General features: G+C 47.4%; 1 protein-coding gene across 1 annotated transcript; it reads right to left on the reverse strand.

Annotated features, from left to right (window-relative positions):
• Positions 1-134: 134 nt before the first annotated feature.
• Positions 135-13,102, reverse strand: RTRAF (RNA transcription, translation and transport factor). Its single transcript, XM_066189138.1, has 8 exons — positions 12,941-13,102; positions 12,206-12,330; positions 10,778-10,877; positions 8,131-8,217; positions 7,164-7,252; positions 4,211-4,279; positions 1,272-1,320; positions 135-482 (listed from the first exon to the last, which is right to left on the reverse strand). Exons 1-8 carry the CDS (start codon positions 12,999-13,001, stop codon positions 328-330), a joined length of 735 nt encoding a protein of 244 aa, XP_066045235.1. The 5' UTR covers positions 13,002-13,102; the 3' UTR covers positions 135-327.
• Positions 13,103-14,658: the final 1,556 nt, after the last annotated feature.

Here is a 14,658-nt window from a genome sequence, read left to right on the forward strand (position 1 = left end):
AAAGAAGATTTTATGTAGAATTCCCCTCAACATAAAGCCAAACACAATGAAAAAGACACACACACACACACACACACACACACAAAAAAAAAGTCCTATTTGCCAACTCGGAGCTCACCAGAACAACTTGTCTGTTTCCCTTAATTTCATTTATTTAAAGAAAAAACACCTGGTAATTCATCAGAAATCAGAATTCAATTTCCTGTTTTCTTTCCAAACAGGCAAATTAATCCCGTTTCGAACTGCATGCCAGAGTGGGGAGCTGTACGTGGTTCCTAATTGCCCTAAGCACACACACTGAAGGGGCTGAAAGCTTTTTTTCTCCCTTCATCTCCCCACTTTGCCCAGTCTGTGGTCAGTCTTGGGGTCAGCAATGATGGCCTGGACAGCCACGATGGCTTCGTTGATTTTGGTTTGCAGCTCTCTGAGCTCCTCGATGTGCAGCAGCCGGAGGATTTGGGCAGCCTCGTTGATAACAGCATCTGGGGAAAGGGCACAGAGAGGAGGTGGAATTATCCGGCATTTTATCCATCCTTTTCTGCTCACAGGAGGGATTTATGGAAGTTTTAATGCTCTGCACCTTGTTCCTGCTGGTGGTTTCCAGGTTGGAAACAAAGAACAACTTTCCCTGCTGCTGGGGAGGGACAGGGTGGTCTCCAAACCTTCCCCGCCATCCAGGGTGAGGGAATGAGGGAATCACAGGCTGGGTTGGGCTGGAAGGACCTTAAGGATCATCTCATTCCAACCTCCCACTCCAAGGTTGGTGTGAAACATCCCGAGCAGTGATTTAAGTGACCTGGAGCAGAAGTGAAGCCAGACCCGCGGAGCTCCAGGTCACCAGGCTGGCTCCTTATCAATAATCCATCAGGTTTATCAATAACCCAGCAGGTTTATCAATAACCCAGCAGGTCATGCCAACTTGAGCTGCCTCGATGGGATTTTAGGGGGAGAAAAAAAAAAAAAAGGCAGCTGAAATCCATGGAAGCAGCACAGCTGTCCTCTGCTGGTAGCAGCGGGATTTACAAACAGCAGGATGCATTCCTTGGGCTGCCATTAAAAGCTGTTATTTAAACATTCCAAACAGCTTGGATTTAGGCTTTGCTGTTCCAAACCCAAAATGCTCAGGGATGCTCATAAATAACCAGCTGGGAGGGAGGAATTCTTTCCACTCCAGGGTTTTTTACTGTCCACATCAGCTCTGGATTTGACAGTAATAACTCTGTCAAAGGCAAACATTCCCGTTTAAAAGTCACATTAGGAGCAGTGCTCACCTCCCGTGTCAAATCCAAGAATGTGCTTTTCCAGAGCAACAGGCAGACCCTGGAAAAGGCAAAAACAGAAAAAAACAACAAGAACAAACCTGTTAAAAATCTCATTTTAGACGTTTGGTAAATAAAATCAAGTACCACAGCAGGTAATTGGGGGAGAAGATAATGGGTTTTGCTTAGACAAGAACGTGTGAAAAGTTTGAAAGATCACCGTGGTCGGTTAAACAACTCCCTTTGTGTCCTGAAACACCAAACCCAGAGTGTTATTAAAGAAAAAACCTTCCTGCTTAAGAATCCCTCACTGGATACACAGTGCCTGCATTCAATCCTTAAAAGGCCAACAGCAGGACTGGGAGCCATCACCCAATCCAGCAGCTTCCCAGGAAAACAAAACTGGGCTTTCTCAGAAACTTCTGCCTTTCAACAGCTGCCAGGCTTTGAGCAGGGGCTGATTGCAAAGAGCTGCAGAAATTCTCTGTAATCAACTTTTGCTGAGCTCACAACATCCCCAGAAGCATCTGCTTAAGTGTTAAGCTTTTAGAATAAAGCAAAATATTCCGTTTTCTAAACATTTTCTCTATTAAAGCGCTCCAAAGGCAAAATTTATTAGCGGTCATTTCTAAGCATTGCCCTGTTTCCTTTGCCCTGTCCAGCTGTGCAGAGGAGTGCTCACACTAAATCATTACTCAATCAGGGAGCTTCAACCGTGCACTTAAAATCAGATTTAAACATTCCAAATCCCAGAATTTGCTTTTACTGCCCTCAGTAAGGTTGTTTCAGTTTTTTTTTTGTTTTTTTTTTTTGCAACATTTGCCTAGCATTTTGCACAACAGAAACATTCAGAGTTCAATACCGTTAATTTCTGCAGGGGATGGGGTTGTAAAGCTTTTAAGGCAGCGAAAATTTCCTTTAAAGGCTTTTATACACATGGGGGGAAAAAAAAAGAAAGGAAGGATCTGAGTTGATCAAAACACACATTAAACACAAACTGGTGGCTGCAACTCATTTGCAAAAAGTGGGGTTTTTCCGTGGCCTTTACAGTAAAATCCACCTTCAACTGCAATCTTAAAAATCCATCTCTGCCGTTAAAACTGGTGATAAAAATGCCACTAAAGCCACTTCAGAAAGATTCCAGGAATATCAGACTTCTTACATGGATTTTTTTTTTTTTTTAACATCTGAGGGTTCCAAAGTGCTCCCTGCCAGCCTGGGGTGTTCTCGAGTCACACAAGTGGGAGAAAAAAATGTGAATTTTTTGGTCTTTTTTTTCCCTCATGGATTCATTTGTGGAGGAATTCCACCAAGGTTCCTCCAGTGTCACCTGGTAGCAGGAAATTCCTTCTTCCCACACACCCTGAGTCTGATCCTTTTTGGGAAGCTGCCTTTGGAATCCCCTACAATCCTTTGTGCAGCAGCCTCAAACAGGGAATAAAAAAAAAAAAAAAAAAAAAAAAAGAGCAGGAACTACACAGACAACTTCATTTCCAGCCTCACTCCCTACAAATTTGATTTATGAGTGCTGCACAAAAATTTGGCCACTTAAAAATCAGTCAAAACCTAAGAATAAATCTATTTTTCGGGTTTTTTTTTAAAAATTCCCAACCCAGCCATCCTCTCTGCTTTGGAGATATTTCTTTTTTAATTTTTTTTTTTTCCCCCCTGGCAAATGAAGATGTTGATGGCCCCTCCTGGCACAGATTTTCCTGCTTTTAACCACCCCCTTTCCTCCATACCCCCTTGGAATGTGGCATTCCTGAGGAAAAATACGCTCCCAGGTTATCTCACAGACAGACACCTCAGCCCTGCTGATGCTTTGAAAATTTATCAGATATGAACAATTCCCTGGCAAGGAAAAAATAAAAATATTCCCTGCTCCTCCAAGAAAATCTCATTTTGATCCCAGCTGTGCAGCTATGAAAACAACAGCTAAAATCTGCTTTTTATTAACATTACAGAACCTAAAACGAAGACAACAGGCTCAGCTGCTTTCCTATTTTCCTGCTCTTTTGAACAGTTTTATGGATTTGCAAGTCCAAAGCTTTGATTCACCCTTCCAAAGCTTCTGGCAATTGCAGCAATTCAGAGCACCTGGGATTCCCACTTGGAAAACACAATTATCAGCAGGGGGATGATAATAAATAAATAAACACAATATACAATAAACAAACAAATAAAAATCAATAAATCATGGATTTGTTGTGCAAAAAAAAAATGAAGGAATTTGGGGTTTTTGAGCAGATCCAACTGATTTAGCAGGGACACTCATACACCTGCAGGGCAGGTGAGGCTTTTCAGCCCTTTCCAGCCCTTCCCAGCCTTTCCCAGCTCTGCCAAATGCTGGAGAGATCTGGAATGATGAGGAAATCACCAACTAAAAAACCCACAGTCATCCCCTGGGACGTCTCCCCAACAGACAGCTCGTGGTTAGCAAAAGAATCCTGCAAAAAAAATCTGACTTTCAGGGCAGGAATTTCCTTCACCACTCCTTTTTGTTGGAGAAGAGAAGGGAGGAGAGGGATTTCCAACATCCCATTCCTTGAACAAATACGAGGTGTCCCTATGAAGCCAAACACTCCATACAAGGAATATTTCAACCTCTTTATGCAGCCAACACTGCTAATTCCAAGGAAAAGCCAGGTTGTGCATTTCTCCTCCCACTTTAGGCCTGCTGAACTCAACAGTCAGGATAAATCCTCTGGAAGACAACTCAGGGAAGAGCTGGACCACGATTCCTCACAGAGGGATATTTGTATTGAAATGGAACAAACCCAGCTTTGTGCACTGCTCTCCAGAATCCCCTGGATTCAGGATGGTTGGGATAAATGAAGCTTCCACCTCCCTCCTAAATGAAGTGTTGGCACAGAACTGGTTTTGACTGAGGGGACAGAGCTTTATCCTCATTAATTAACATGGACTAATTAACCCTGGCCATGGGTACAAACCTCCTTGGACTGGCTGGCTTTGGCTATGGCATCCTGTGTCAGGCGCTCCTGAACCAGAATCCGAATTGCCTGGGAAAAAACATGGAAAGGGGACAGGAATTATTTCATATCTTGAGGCATTTCTCAGTAATTCCAAAGGAAAAAGAGTCAAAAGTATAACCTCAAACCCAGATTTATGACAGGTTGTTTTTCTGGAAAACTCTTCCAGCTCTTAAATCATTCCATTTAGGAATAATCTTGGCATGTAGGATCTCACCCAGGTGTGCAAGGTTGATTTCAACCCATGAATTCCTGCCACTCCTGGGACAGGAGCTGCAAAATACAAGGAATAGCCTGGAATGGTTGGGATTTTTAGCCTGGAGAAAAAGGAGACTCAGGAGGGTGACAGGAAGGAGGAACCAGGTGGGGGTTGGGATCTCCTGGAGAACAAGAGACAGGACAGGATGAAACAGCCTCAAGCTGTGCCAGGGGAGGTTTAGGTTGGATATCAGGGAAAATTTCTTCCTGGGAAGGGTGGAAAGGCTTTGTGGTGCAGTCCCCATCCCTGGAGGGATTTCAAAGCTGTGAGGATGTGGCGCTTGGGGACACGGGACATTGGTGGCCTTGGCAGTGCTGGGAACGGTTTAAAGGTTGAAATGATTTAAAGCTCTTTTCCAACCCAAACAAATCCAAATGATTCCAAAACGAGCTGATCACAACCCCTCAAAGCAGCACCACCAATCTTTTTTTACCTGAGTTCTCACACCTCTAACTCTGCAGCACAATGCAGAGTTTGTTTCCTTCCTTCCTTCTCCAGGAAGGAAATGCTGCCTTGGGAAGGAAATGCTGCTGCAAGGATCTTTCAGGAGGTGCTGAACCTCCACCCATATGCAGAGAAAGCTGCAGCAAGGCTTCCCAGGCAGGCTTGGAAAAGACTGAGAGCAGAAAGGAATTCATCTGAGCCTTGGGAACAAGAGCAGCCTTGACTTTGACAATCCTGGTACTCATCTGTTTTTCCCTGGCTCCAGCACACGGGGTGAAATCCTATCAGAGCTATCAGTTACTGCTACCTACAGCTCCAAATGCCTCCAAAAATAACTGCAGGAACACCAGGCAGGCAGATTTCCACAGGAAAGAAGAAGTGGCTCTGTCAAACACATTCCTCAGCCTGGCCCTGATTGAGCAGCTAAAAGTGACAGAGGCAGCTCCGTGTTTCTCCCGCAGGATTTCTCCCAGTTTTGGTCATGACTAAATTTCAGCTGAAACCAGAACCTTGTCACTTAAATACTTCTAGAAATCTTCCCCTGAAGGAAGTGGCCTGGACAAAGGAATGATTTGACGGGGAGTTTTAATTCCAGCAGTGAAACCAGAGCTTGTGGAAGAGAATTCCAAGTGCTTCTGGCATCAGGAAATACCCAACTGCGTCCCACAGATGCCTTCTGATCAACTTGCCAGGTTTAAATGAAGAAAATGGGATCTAAACATCTGCTCAGCCTGGCCAGATGGCTGTGGTGTGCTTGCACCCTCTGGCTCTCCCAAAATATCCACTCCTGAGTGTCCAAGCCTGGGAAGGGATCAGAAATTCCCTGCAAACCTGCTTACTGTGGGGGAGGATTAAAGGGTCTGATTGCCACCCTCTAATATCATTATCTCAAGCCCAAAACCAGCTTTGCATTGTTCCTGGAATGTGGATTCTCACTGCAGGAATCCACTCTTAGTGGAATTAAAAACCAAGAAAATTCAGGCTGGATTTGCCCAAATCTGTCTGGAAAAAAAAAAAAAAGTGGAAATAGTGACAGAAATGTAAATACATTTATGCAGAATTATACACCCAGTGAAGTCTGCCAGCCCTGGGAGAAGATGTGAAGGAGTTTTGATATGAGCTGAGCTCGTTCATGCTGCAAATCCTCACTATCACCATACCCAGGGTCTCCACTCCCTACCTGATGTCCCTTTGCACTGATTTTTGGGGGGTTTTGAGTGGTTTTTGGTAGGGGGTTGATGTATGACATCTTCATGCTCCTCCCCAGAATATTTTAAGAAGGAAAAGTAAGAAACCAAACCGGAGAGAAGGAGAAAAAAAAAAAAAAGAATGGATGGGAATTCCTTAAGATAATCAGGTTACCGTAAAACTCTTCCAAGAGTTACAGACTTACACTAAATAAACTTCAATACCCACAGCTTTTGGTTTCCCCAAAGTAAGTTTGGCAAATATCCCAATTATTGTCATGAACAGAACTTTATGTTTGGGGTTTTTTTTCCAGTGAAATGCTTTTATTTTAATGCCGAACAAAACTGAGTTTATTCCCGTGTTACGACATGATCAAGTAAGAACTTGGGATTTTACACTCTCATCAATAACGTGGGTTTTTTTGGTTAAAAAAAAAAAAAACAACACAGTATGGGTTTGACCCCAAATCTATAGAGTTCCACCAGAAAGTCAGAAGTTTTTTTAAAGGCATAAAAAAAGATAGTTTAGAAAATTACTTAGCCTATTTAGGGCACTTACACCCCATAATTAGCTGTCAAAACTAAATTAAACTGATTTCAGTAATGACAAGGAGTAAATAGCTCATAGGACCAAAAGAAACAGGAAACTTTTAACTGCAGCTCCTCCTTTGGATGTTGTTTTAAAACATCCTCGGCATCATGAACTTTTGAATTTTCATGTTTCTCTTCATTTCCAGCACTGGAACAAAACCTTCTCCTTTGGGGATGTTCCTTAAGGAACTCAGCTCAAATTGTTTACCAGGATAATTCTCCCTGCATGAATTTCCATGATTTATCTTCTGTGTTCTTATCTGCTTGGAAAGACATAGAGGTGGGTTGTTTTTTGGTTTTTTTCTCCCTATCTTTGCCTAAAAATTCCTATTTATCAGTAACTGCACCTCAAGCTATGAACAGACACCAGGCACTGGGGAAAAGAAGGAAAAAAACAAACAAAAAAAGGAGGTGGGAAAAGCGTGAAACTCACCTTGAGCATCACCAAGTAATCATCATGTCTCTGGATCTGAAGCAGATTAGCCAAAGCCATCACTCCAGCCTTGAAATCAGGATTATTCACTGAGGAAAAAAAAAAAAAAAGGATTAGCATTAAAAATAAATGAGAATTTATTTTGGTTTAACTGATTTCAGTAGGCAGGATTGGCTCCCTGACTCCATGGTATTGGACAAAGGCAATTCCTCACCATCCTTGAAGTGTCCAAAAAACCAAGGATGTGGCACTTGGGGCCATTATTTAGTGGTGGATGTGGCAGTGCTGGGTTAATTGTTGGGCTCAGTGATCTTAGAGGGCTTTTCCAATCTTGATTCCGTGATTCCAAGGCCATCACAGAAGCGAGGAAACAATCTGGCTACAGAGCAATCAGCACTGGGCTACATAACCAGGTGAAGTCTTTGAAAATAAAGCAAATTACAGGCAAATTATTCTCTTCTGGATATTATTTGTACATTTTTATTATTTTGTATCTTTTTATCCTCTGCTGCTGCTGCTGAGGGCAGGATCAATCCCTGCCTTCTTGGTGATGGAGGAATGGAAAAAAAAAATATTTGGAAGGTTTAGGGTTGATTTTAGCAGCTCTTTCCCAGCATTTCAATTTATTGTGACTGTGCCTAGCAGGGAAAAAAAAAAATTAAAATTATTATGACAGAACAGCTGGGGAAGACTGAGCCAACATGAAAAATCCTGACAGCATGGGAGTAACCAGCCTGCCATCATGTTTCCTTGGATATTTTTAATTTTTGAAGGCATCTTGCTACTTCTCCCTCACCTACAGCAAATAATTATGATTTACAGAGCAAAGCTGTTCATGTGAATGCTTAGCACTGCGTTCCTAAAGCTTTAAAAAAAAAACAAACCCCACATCACAGGATTAACCAACTTCCAGTCTGAGGATCACACAGGCCACGGAGCACATTCCAGGGGCTTGTGGCACACTCACCATCCAGGTTAATCAGTGGCTCTGCATTTTTTGCTGTGTTGTCAGCGTTTTTTGCACCATCAGGGGTGGAATCCTTGTACTTATCAGCTGCAGAAACCAGGAGGAAAACAAAACAAACAACAACAACAACAAAAATCAATGGCAAGAAGAACTAACTCCAAGTTCAGCATTCAGCAGGGAGCTGTGGGGTTACAGGTGGATTTTTGGGGCGTGCTGCTCGCCCAAGAGCCTCGTGGGATTATAAACTGAGATTTCTGGGGTTATAAAGTGGGATTTTGGAGCTCCTCACTAATGATACCAAAAGCTGCCGCTCCAGTGAGCTGCTCCAGGAGGTTCCAGGAGCAATCCCAGAGCCTGCTCCACACTTTTACCCAGGGCAGGATGCTCTTCCTCACAGCCTCAGCCCAGAAGGCTGAACAAGCTGCATCCCCCCCATCTGCCACTTTTCAAATCCATCAGTTCCACTGCCAGGGCCCTCTGCCTCAGGCAGGGATCAAGAATTAGGGGATGATGTTGGCAAATAAAACATTTCCAGCTCAGGGTTTTGTTTCCCAGCCCACACAGGGGTTTTTCCAAGTCTCCGGAGGATGGAATCTCCTTTTTCACACAATTCCTAGCTCATTGTGTCCATGGTGAGGGACTGAGAATCACATCACAGGTATTTTATATCCCACCCCTGTTGTGGGCAGAGCTCAGGCCTGCAGGGATTAAAGGTAAAACAGCACTTTGGCTGCTGTTATTTCATAATTACATTTGTTGTTCCCACTCTCTGCACGAGGAGATGGAGCTGCTGGGAGTGGGGAGATTTAACTCCACTTTTCCATAACCTTGTCCTAGATCCCAAGGGTTCCACATCCACAAAAAGGGGTCTAAGAATAACTTCTCTGAATAAATGCAGTACTAAATATAATGCATTTCATACACTTCCAGAGGAAGTTCTCATAAAAGGCAATCCCACAGGGAGAAGGGGAGAAATATCGACAATGGGATTGGCTCCATCCAGAAATAAAACAACAAATGCAATTCTGCTGCTCCACTCCCCTGGGAGCTGAAAAGAAACGGTTCCTCTGAGCATGGGGTGGAAAAAAAGCACATGAAATTGTGTTTCAATTTTTTTTAAAGATGTGAAATACACCTTTGCCACCGTCTGATCTTGATGAAAACATCCAAAACTGTGTGAATTTATACAGGGGGAAGCGTCCCTGCTCACGGCGCTTCAGTGCAAGGGCATTGTGACATCACAGCACATTTGGTGACAAGAGTGAGGGTGACAACTCACGTCCCCACCCCTGCAGAGCTCCAGGTGGCAGACAGAGATGGCCTGAGCAGCATCCCAGAGGGATGCCCAGCCTGAAGCAGCTCCTCGTGGTGGCCTTTGGGCTCAGCTGTTTCTACCGTGGCAGCAGCAGCCCCTCCTGCCCACCCTCCTGGGCCACCCTGGTGTGGGATGTGCCTCCCCTGGAGCTGGAGGAGAAGGGCAGTGCCCACAAGGGCATCACCACGGCAGAGCTGCTTTTCTGGAGCATCCCAGCCCTGTGCCTGCTGCTCCTGGTGGTTTTCCTCAGCAGGAAAGCCAGGACCCGCTGGAGAAAGGTGAGGGAGGGGGGAAGGGGCAGTAAAGTGGTGCCAGGAGCCCATGGGGACAAGGAAGGGACTTCCCAGACTGTGCCCAGCCCCAGCAGGCAGAGCTGGGTCGTGGCCACTGTGGAGAAAACCAGGAGAGGCTTAACATTCCTGGGGATTGGAATGAGATGGGGTTTAAGGGACCCAAACCATTCCATGATTCCCACACAGCCCGGCCAGGCCTGAGCTTCTCCAGGAGAGGCCTGAGGTCCCTCTGTCCTTTGTCCCCATGCTGTCACCCTGTGCCCTCCAGGATGGATGCTCCTGCAAGACCTCCAAGCTGCTCTCCCAGCTGAAGGAAAACCCCGAGTTGCTGAAGCGCTACCTGCAGCATCTGCAGAAGTGCAGGACATCCTCTGTGGAAGTGTTCCAGGTCAGCTTGGATGGGGCTGGGGACAACCTGGCCTGGCCTGGCTGGATAAAACCCAGGGAAGGGTTTTTTAACAGGTTCCTTTCAATCCAAATCTCTCTGTGACTCTCCAGAAAAAAGGGCAAGAAAATACGGGAATGCTTCAAGGAAGAGATGACACGTTTTGCTCTTTGCCCAGAAATTCCCAGCTCTAGGAAAGCTCCCAGGAAGGCTGGGCAGGGGTTGGAGCTGGCCCAGAGCACAGGGACAGCACAGCTTTGACAATAAAGGTTGGAAAGTTGAAAGGTTGAAGCTGTCTCCAAGGTAAATGGAATGTGGAATAAAAGGAACAGAGGGAGTGACCCTGCACTGGGAATGCTGCAAAGTCCCTCCAAACCAAAATTCCAGGCCGGGAGGGGTGGGGAGACTCTGAAACAGAACTCCCAGAGAAGCTGTGACTGCCCCTGGATCCCTGGAAGTGTCCAAGGCCAGCTTGGCCAGGGCTTTGGAGCACACTGAGATAGTGAGAGATGTCCCTGCCCATGGATCTTTAAGGTCCCTTCCAACCCAAACCATCCTGGGATCCTGTGAAATGGACCAGAAACCCCCATTCCCCTCCCCTTTTGAGACATTAAAAATAATTTAATATCTCATTTGAGATGTTAAAGATCATACCATTATCTCCATATTCCAGCCTCACAGCCAAGCCAAGGAGCCAATCCACCGTTTCCTGCCGTTCCTGTATTTTGAAGGGACAGTTCACGTCCTTCATGTACTGGGGAGCAGAAAAAAAGAAGAGAAAACAAATGGATTTTAGTGGCCTGGATGAATCAGTTGGGAGCACAGAACTCGTTGTGGGAACAGTTAGTTTCCCACAGGCCTCAGAGAAAATATTAATTAACAAGAGGGTGTCACGGTGAAATTCCTGCTGTGCCATCTGGCCCGTGTTGGGAGTGTCCCCAGCCCACCTCGAGCTCCAAGTCTGACACCTGGGAATGGAATTTTCTTTTTAATGAAAGGGGTTTTTATTTTTTCTTTTAATTGTCCGACTGCACCCAGGGAAGCCAAAACGCCCTTTTGCTTTACCCTCTGCTCGTGTCACAGAGCAAACGGAACAAGGGAAGGGGCAACAAATGGGGAGCAAAGCCTTCCCACCTGGAATGAAGGCTTCCACAAACCAGAGGATTGCCTGGAGCAGGAGAAGTCATTTTCCCTTTTTGAGGGATTGTGTTCAACAAGAGAGGACAAAACCAGGCTGAGGTTGTGTCCCAGGACACGAGATCCAGCCCTGGCTGCTGCCAAGGCTCCCAAAATCCAGCACGTGGTGACATCCTGTTGTGTCCCTTTGCTGCAGGGACAGAAGTGCCACGCAGCTGGGCAAAGGATGCCAGGGGCTGGAAAGCAAGAATCCCCTGGAAATTCTGGACAGGACACTCTCACCACAACAGCAGCAGCTGTGCCAGGAATTCCAGAGATTCCCATCTCCCTGGAATAATTCAGCTTCTCCCTGAGCACTGCAACTGCTGGGCAGTGAGCAAAGCATGTGTTTCCACGAGGTGGAAAAAAAAAAAAAAATGGGATGAATGGGAATTACAGAGCAGGGAAATGGGAACCAAGAGAAAAAGCCTGAGAGCCTTGCGGTGGCTGCAAATGCTCAGAGATCACCCAGAGTCCCTGTGGATCCAGAAAATCCATCTGGAACGGCAGGAGGTGCAGGGATGAGCTTTCCCCCACAGGCTGGCAAGGCCTGCAGGAGCTTCATCCACCTCCTTTTGCTACAGGAGGAGCATTAATGCAGAAAAAAATTTTGTTTATTTGCAGTCAGTCTTTTTTCCGCTTCAAGAGCCGGATCCAATCAGGCAAAAAAAAAAAAACCTCCCCAAAAACCAGATTAGGACGGACGCTCTACCCACTAAACAAACAAAGCTGAGGGGGAAAACCATGCACAAATTGTAATAAATTGTAAAAAACTCCCCCAGTTTGGCTCCAAGAAGACATTTAAATTCCTTGAGAACTCTTTAACAGGACAAATATTCAGAGTTATTTCACAGCGGCTGTGAAATGTCATTTACACCCAGGCTTGTGTGGGGAGCCAGGAAATACCTTCTCAAAGGACTTGGGCCAGTCCTCGCTGTGGATGTTCCTCAGATTCCCTCGGTCCTCGATCTTGTAGTGCCTGATTTTCTGGTCCTCCAGCCAGACAATGAAATTCCTGAACTCTGTTTCATCTGTGGGCAGGAATTATATATATATTAAAAAAAAAAAAAATTAAGTTTTGGTCCGATTCAGATCAAATCTTAACGCCTCTGAGCATTTTTTACCATTAAAGCCCCACGCTTATATATATAAAAAACCCGCTAAAATTGTGCATTCTCCGATCAAAAAAATCAACCCTGAGTGTTTTTCATTTTCACTGCCTGACCTCATTACAGCCAACAGATTATTTTTCTGGGGAATATAACTTAACGAAGCACAGCGAGAAAGGTGAAAAAATAACACGAGAATCTGAGTTTCTAACTCCGTTTTCGGCACAAACACGACACACGCAGCACCAACCCGCAATTCCTCTCAAAAAAACCCCACAGAATAAATTTGTGGTTGCACATTTTTTTTTCCATTCCCTGTGGCCTCCTGGGGGCTGGAATTCCACAATTCCCAGGCAGGGGAGCACACGGGGATGTTCGGACTGGGGGACACGAGGTCACAGCTCGGGGCTGTCACCGCTCCCTCACAGCCCAGCTGGGCTATTTTGCCTCTGGAGGAGCTTTAGGCATGGAACCATGGAATTATGTGGGCCCACCCCAGGCTGCTCCAGCCTCCCCTCGCTGCCCCTCTCACCCCTGCAGTTGAAACCGGCGGGGTTGTGGTAGTCGAGCGCCGAGAGCTTGCGGCGGAACATAGTCCCGGTACCGGAGCCGGCCCCGATCCCGACCCGGATCCCGATCCCGGTGCCGGCGCCGCCTCCCCCTCTCAGGCCGCGCCGACGGCACCGGAAAGAAGGGAGCGCCCGCCCCCTGCGAGGCGTTCTGCTCGCCCATTGGTCGGCGCGCTGAGCGGCGGCCGTCTCGACCAATTAGAGAGCGGAGAACGGGCTGACGGGAGGGGAAGTGGCCGCCCTGACTTGGGTATGGACGCGGCGGCAGAGGGGGCGGGGCCGGGGCGGGGTCAGTGTGAGGGGGCGTGGTCAGTGTGAGGGGGCGGGGTCAGTGTGAGGGGGCGGGGCTTTGGGGAACTGGGGCGTTCAGTGGGCTGTACTGGGAACACTGAAATGTACTGGGAGCTGTACTGGGGGTGTACTGTGTTGTACTGGGAACGCTGGGAGCTGTACTGGGGGATACTGGGAGCATACTGTGTTGTACTGGGAGCTGTACTGGGAGCGCTGGGAGCTGTGTTGGGGGGTACTGGGAGCTGAACTGGGAGCTTTGGGAGCTGTACTGGGTGCACTGGAGAGCTGTGTTGGCAGAATTGAGCTGCATTGGGAGTTCTGGGGGCTGTACTGGGGAATACTGGGAGAGCTGGAAGCTTTACTGGGAGCTGTAGAGGGAACACTGAGAGCTGTACTGGGGAGCAGGGATCTGTACTGGGAAGCACTGGGCTGAACTGGGAGCAGGGATCTGTGCTGGGAAGCACTGGGCTGAACTGGGAGCAGGGATCTGTACTGGGAAGCACTGGGCTGAACTGGGAGCAGGGATCTGTACTGGGAAGCACTGGGCTGAACTGGGAGCAGGGATCTGTGCTGGGCAGCACTGGGCTGAACTGGGAGCAGGGATCTGTGCTGGGAAGCACTGGGCTGAACTGGGAGCAGGGATCTGTACTGGGAAGCACTGGGCTGAACTGGGAGCAGGGATCTGTGCTGGGCAGCACTGGGGAGCCGCCAGGTGAAGGTTCCAGCTGAAGGGTTTTTTCCCCCCGGGCGGTTTTCCCTGGAGAAGGCGATGAGCTCCGGCTGGGAGCGAGGCCGCCCCCGTCCCCCCGCGTGGCTGGGGTGGCACTTCGCAGCCAGCCAGGCGGTGACAGCGTGACGAGCCACTGCAATATTCATCCTGACATTTCCTCCGTGCCAGCCTTTCCCGGCGCTCCAGCTGGCACCGGCTGCAGGATGGCATCGGGATGAGCCAACCCCCTCCGTGGCCTCGGGGGGATGCAGGGGGGATTCTGCCTCCCTTTGTCTTTAGGATCATTCCTCTCCCATCCACTGGATCTCCTCCAGCTTCTTGCAGGAGTGGTGTCAGCAGGGCAGGGATTCCCCGTCACCTCAGCCTCCTCCAGCTTTTCTGGAATTCCAGAATTCCAGAATGGTTTGGGTCAGAAGGGACGTTAAAACCCATCCAGTTCCATCCCCTGCCATGGGCAGGGACATCTTCCAGTATCCCAGGCTGCTCCGTGCAACCTGGCCCTGGACACTTCCAGGGATTCCAGGAGCAGCCACAGCTTCTCCGGGCACCATTATTCCTTGTCCTGTCCCTGCAGCTCCTGAGGAATTGTCGCTCTCCCACCCCACGTGTGGCAGCAGTGACATTCAGGTGAGCAGGACTGGCACAAGAACTCCAGCAAGG

The sequence above is a fragment of the Chamaea fasciata genome, unplaced genomic scaffold (assembly GCF_029207755.1).
Source record: "Chamaea fasciata isolate MVZ Bird 193981 ecotype frontalis unplaced genomic scaffold, bChaFas1.0.hap1 SCAF_7, whole genome shotgun sequence".
NCBI classification, from domain to species: Eukaryota; Metazoa; Chordata; class Aves; order Passeriformes; family Sylviidae; genus Chamaea; species Chamaea fasciata.

Bases quoted from the DNA above. Each gene is read 5' to 3' on its own strand.
- RTRAF (XM_066189138.1), bottom strand. From the start codon at position 13,001: ATGTTCCGCCGCAAGCTCTCGGCGCTCGACTACCACAACCCCGCCGGT. The intron at 8,218-10,777 runs GTATGATCTTTA...TGGTTTCTGCAG, and splicing joins GCTGGAATATGGAGATAATG to CTGATAAGTACAAGGATTCC. The intron at 1,321-4,210 runs GTTTGTACCCAT...TGCCTTTTCCAG, and splicing joins AAGCCAGCCAGTCCAAGGAG to GGTCTGCCTGTTGCTCTGGA.